General features: G+C 35.1%; 1 protein-coding gene across 1 annotated transcript; it reads right to left on the minus strand.

Moving 5' to 3' along the window:
• Positions 1–361: 361 nt before the first annotated feature.
• LOC131594737 (uncharacterized) lies at positions 362–4,023 on the minus strand. The gene is made up of 9 exons (XM_058866939.1): positions 3,647–4,023; positions 3,390–3,574; positions 2,487–2,668; positions 2,104–2,388; positions 1,962–2,020; positions 1,817–1,853; positions 1,661–1,732; positions 1,095–1,419; positions 362–987 (listed from the first exon to the last, which is right to left on the minus strand). Exons 1-9 carry the CDS (start codon positions 3,765–3,767, stop codon positions 643–645), a joined length of 1,611 nt encoding a protein of 536 aa, XP_058722922.1. The 5' UTR covers positions 3,768–4,023; the 3' UTR covers positions 362–642.
• Positions 4,024–4,247: the final 224 nt, after the last annotated feature.

Here is a 4,247-nt window from a genome sequence, read left to right on the forward strand (position 1 = left end):
TTACTTCAAATTAAAATAATTCTTTAACAATTTACTATTTAGAAATAATTATTAAAAAATTATAAAATATCTATCTAATTATTGAAAAATGATCAAATACATGAAATAATTTTTCATTTTTCTTTATAACTTTTTTGCCAAAATCATTTTTTTTTTCTAATAATATATATTCTTATTTTTTTTCCTAAAAATTAATTAATTATACATTAAGGTAAAAAAAAAATTAAAATTGTTTATATACAAAAGTGGAATTTATTATGAAAAGTAAAGAAACAATAATAGTGAAGAAACAATAATTCCAGGTTCCAACAGGTCTTCAGTCCTCTGTCTATTTTTTTTTTTTTTTGTCACATGTATAAAGTTTGAAAGAATTCCAACAAATACCTAAGAGCATCAACATAATATTGACAACATAACAAAACTCACTTAAGAGTAAACTTTAAACTCCTTGAATCCCTTTTTCAAACCTCTAATCAAGTATTATGGGTAATTGTAAGATAAATAAACTTTACAACACATAAAATAACATCATCATACCCAACTCATCTTGAAAAACAATCTAAACTCAAATGTACATTGACCACTCTCATATTGTATCTAATGATGTTTCAAGTCTCAACATCAACATATAAGTATATAATTTTATCCAGCAATGAACTGTTTGGTGTAAACACGATGTCGCCGCTCTCTCGCATAAACGACCCAAAGGATCATTGACAGCATTACACCACCAGAAACTGTAACTAGTCCAATGTAAATCCATCGACTGTTTTTGCGCAAGCCGGGACAATGATCTCTGCTTATGTCGGTGAATGTTTTACGCACAAAAGTGCAGTCTTGTAGCTCGACCAAGAATGGAACATAATGATGTAACGCATAGCTTACATTGACAGCAGATTCGATTTGGGCAGAAATGCCCGGGGTCATTCGACCAGGCGACGCACAGATGCCTGCAGGAGAAACATTGCATATATATTTCTTCCAAACCTAGATGAAACAAAAGCGTAAATATTACCACCCGTTATATTATATTATATTATATTATATCAGGAGTATGCAGCAGTTTGAATCGGAGTCATAAAAAAGTGTCTTACCTCAGTAGCATTGTCAAGTGCAACTTCGTTGGGGGTACATTGCCGAACAGTAAGGTCGGGGTTGTAAGGATTGCACAGAAGAGGCATGAGGGGTCCCGATTGATTGTAATATGCAGCTCCGGCTTGAGGTGGTAAGTTTCGGTTTGTGACACCATTAATGACTTTGTCAACCAACATAACTAGCTGGTTCGTAACATCCCTGCTTTGTAACAAGGTTTGTTGTGCAGTTGCATTATCCACGCATGGAAGAATTTCATCCAGTGCTGTATGTGAAGTTGGGTTCTGAACCCACTCGTCCATCGAAACACATGAATCCCCAACGACACTAGTGCAAATATACAACGAGAATAGAGTGAGTTTTGCTTTGTTTTGCAATGAAACATAAGTGATAATTTTCTATGAAGCATAGAAACAGACACAGACATGAACACCGACACGACCCTGACATGTTGACGCCGGTAATGACATCAAATGGCTAACATAAGTAATTATTTCAACACTTGAGAATAATCGCATAGTGTTAATATGAAAAATAAAATAAATATAAAACAAAAACAGGAACTTACTTGTGAAGAAAAAGAAATACACCACATAGTATAAACGTGCCGGCAACGAGAAACCATCCGACAAATACCAAACTGTGGCAATTGGAAACACATCACTTACAAACTGCAGGAATGAAAAAAGAAAAATATACAAAACAATTTATTCATTCAACTTACAAGTATACAAGACCTTGCATTCCCAATATTGAAAACACTGCAAAGAAAATAGATCACAACAAGAAAATGAGACACCGGTAATAATGTAAAAATCTATAATAACCCGACAAAATAAAAAGACATGTAATCCAGAAAAAGAACTTACAGAATCCGAGAAAAGCAATAAAGAGCATAACAGCAGCAAGAATAACTAGAGCCAATCTCCTACCGTTCACAAAAGATGAAGGTTAGAAGAAAAACATAATAAAAAAAACTTCAAAACCAAAGATTTTTCAATGGAAACTCACATTCCGTCTATGCCAGCCTGAATTTTCTTCGAATTTTCATGAGTTTTGGTGGAAAGTTCCACAGAAGCAGAACCAATTAATGTTTTTATATTTTCTATGTTCTTCTGAACATCAGCGGGTAAAACAACAGCATCGACTCCAATATTCTTGGCTGCACCAAGATAATCTGACACATTCCTGAGGTTTTCTGCAGTGAAGTCAGCTTGACTCACTACATATTCCAGCATATTCGAGGTGCTCCCATGAAACTTTCCTTGAGCAGTGTAAAGCACAATACATCCACCTCTAACAAAATCAAACCACACAAAATTAAGAAAACCCAGACAACATAAGACACCTTTGTTGAAAGAACAATAAGATGAGAACAAAGAGAGATTCAATACATTGCTGCAAGGGTGAAGAGGATGAGAAGGATCAAGGACAAAGCATAGGCCACACGTGAATAGCCATAAGGCTGTCTTGGACAACAGCAGTAACACAAGCATATGAAGGATAAAGAAAGCCCAAAAATCACAAACCAAACCACAGCAATGATAAAGAATGGAACTGCAGTAAAAACAACAGACTGCACCAAAAAAAAACATCAAGTTAGCCAAACATTAGTATTTCCAAAAGATCTAAAAACCACACAACACAAAACACGCTTATGGTTCTAAACAAAGTTTTAGAAAACAGTCCGATACGACAAAACGGTATTGGAAGGTGCAGATACCAATTTTCATTGTTTTTACGATAAAAAAACAAATTGTGATTAATTCACACCGCAACCAGCGTTGCAACACCTATACTGACCGTAATTGCAAAAACTTTTATGTGACTGCGACGCAAGGACGACCGTTATTTAAAACCTTGGTTCTAAATTGCCGTTGCAGAAACAGCTATGATATTGCCAAGGTTTTACAAAACAGTCTGTCACCACGAAAACAGTATCAAACATGCCGGTTGCAGATGCAGCTATGTTATTGTCAAGGTTTTATAAAAAGCTGCAACAAAACCGTACTAGACAAAACGGTATCAAAAAGATGTCGATATTGATACCGTTATTCACCTTGTTATCATAAATAACAATTTGTGATTAATTCAGCGACAATAACAATCAATGTTACAACACCTATACCAACCGAAACTACAAAAACCTTGTAAAACCTTAGCAATTGTATTTGCAGACAGCAATTTAGAACACAAAATGAAAAAAATAAGGTCAAAATTAAAAACAAAAAAAAAACAACATAAGAAACAGTAATAACAAGCACTACGAGGGATTAAGATTATAGATAGAGACTAACAGCAATGTAATGTTGATCGCTGATATTCCAACCACCTCTATAAAGGTTGAAATGATCAATAGGGTCTTTTCTCGTAGTCCTTTCTTGAGCCAATATCAAAGACGCGTTTGGCGGAACAGCTCCTTCCGCCATAGATCTCCTCGTTTTCCATGGTAACACCTCACCATCAACAACCTCAACACCATCTGAAAACAAACATAATTGACATCAGAGAGAGGAGAAGAAGAAGAAAAACGAAAGAGACATTAGAGACGTACCTGGAATATGTTGGGAATGAAAAGGAGAGGTTTTAGCGTAGGTGGAGAGAGAGAAGATGGAGAGAGAGAAGAGAATGAAGAGGAAAGAACAAGAACGTTGTGATGATGTGAGAGAAAGCATGATGGTGAGGGTTTTTGAGAATAATGTGTGTGTTAGGTTTTATGTTTTATGTTTTTTCTTGCGGTTACCCCAGAGTTTTTGATATTGGAGAGAAAAACAGAGGAAAAGAGAGGATGGGGGAAGAGGAAGAGAGAGAGAATGTGGGTTATTATTTGAGGGAGAGATTTTCGGCATTTGATTCACATATTTACCACTTTGTTTGTGTGAGCTGTGAGAAACAAGACACTTTGTTTCGTTGGATGGATCCGTTTGTATTTCCTTTCGTAGGACCTCTATATAGGCTTTGTCGATAATTGGATTTGTTGTTTTACTAAAATGCCCTTGTTGGGTTTCTATGATAAATTTCTTTTTGAGTGAGTGAGTGAGTGAGTCAAATTACTTTTACTTTAGTCATTTTATTTTGTTTTGACTCTTGACTTCTTTGTGTTAATGTGTTATTATTCGTTTTCGAGTGTGTTATTTATTGTTGATTTAATTGTG

Source organism: Vicia villosa, linkage group LG4, assembly GCF_029867415.1.
Source record: "Vicia villosa cultivar HV-30 ecotype Madison, WI linkage group LG4, Vvil1.0, whole genome shotgun sequence".
Taxonomy (NCBI): domain Eukaryota; kingdom Viridiplantae; phylum Streptophyta; class Magnoliopsida; order Fabales; family Fabaceae; genus Vicia; species Vicia villosa.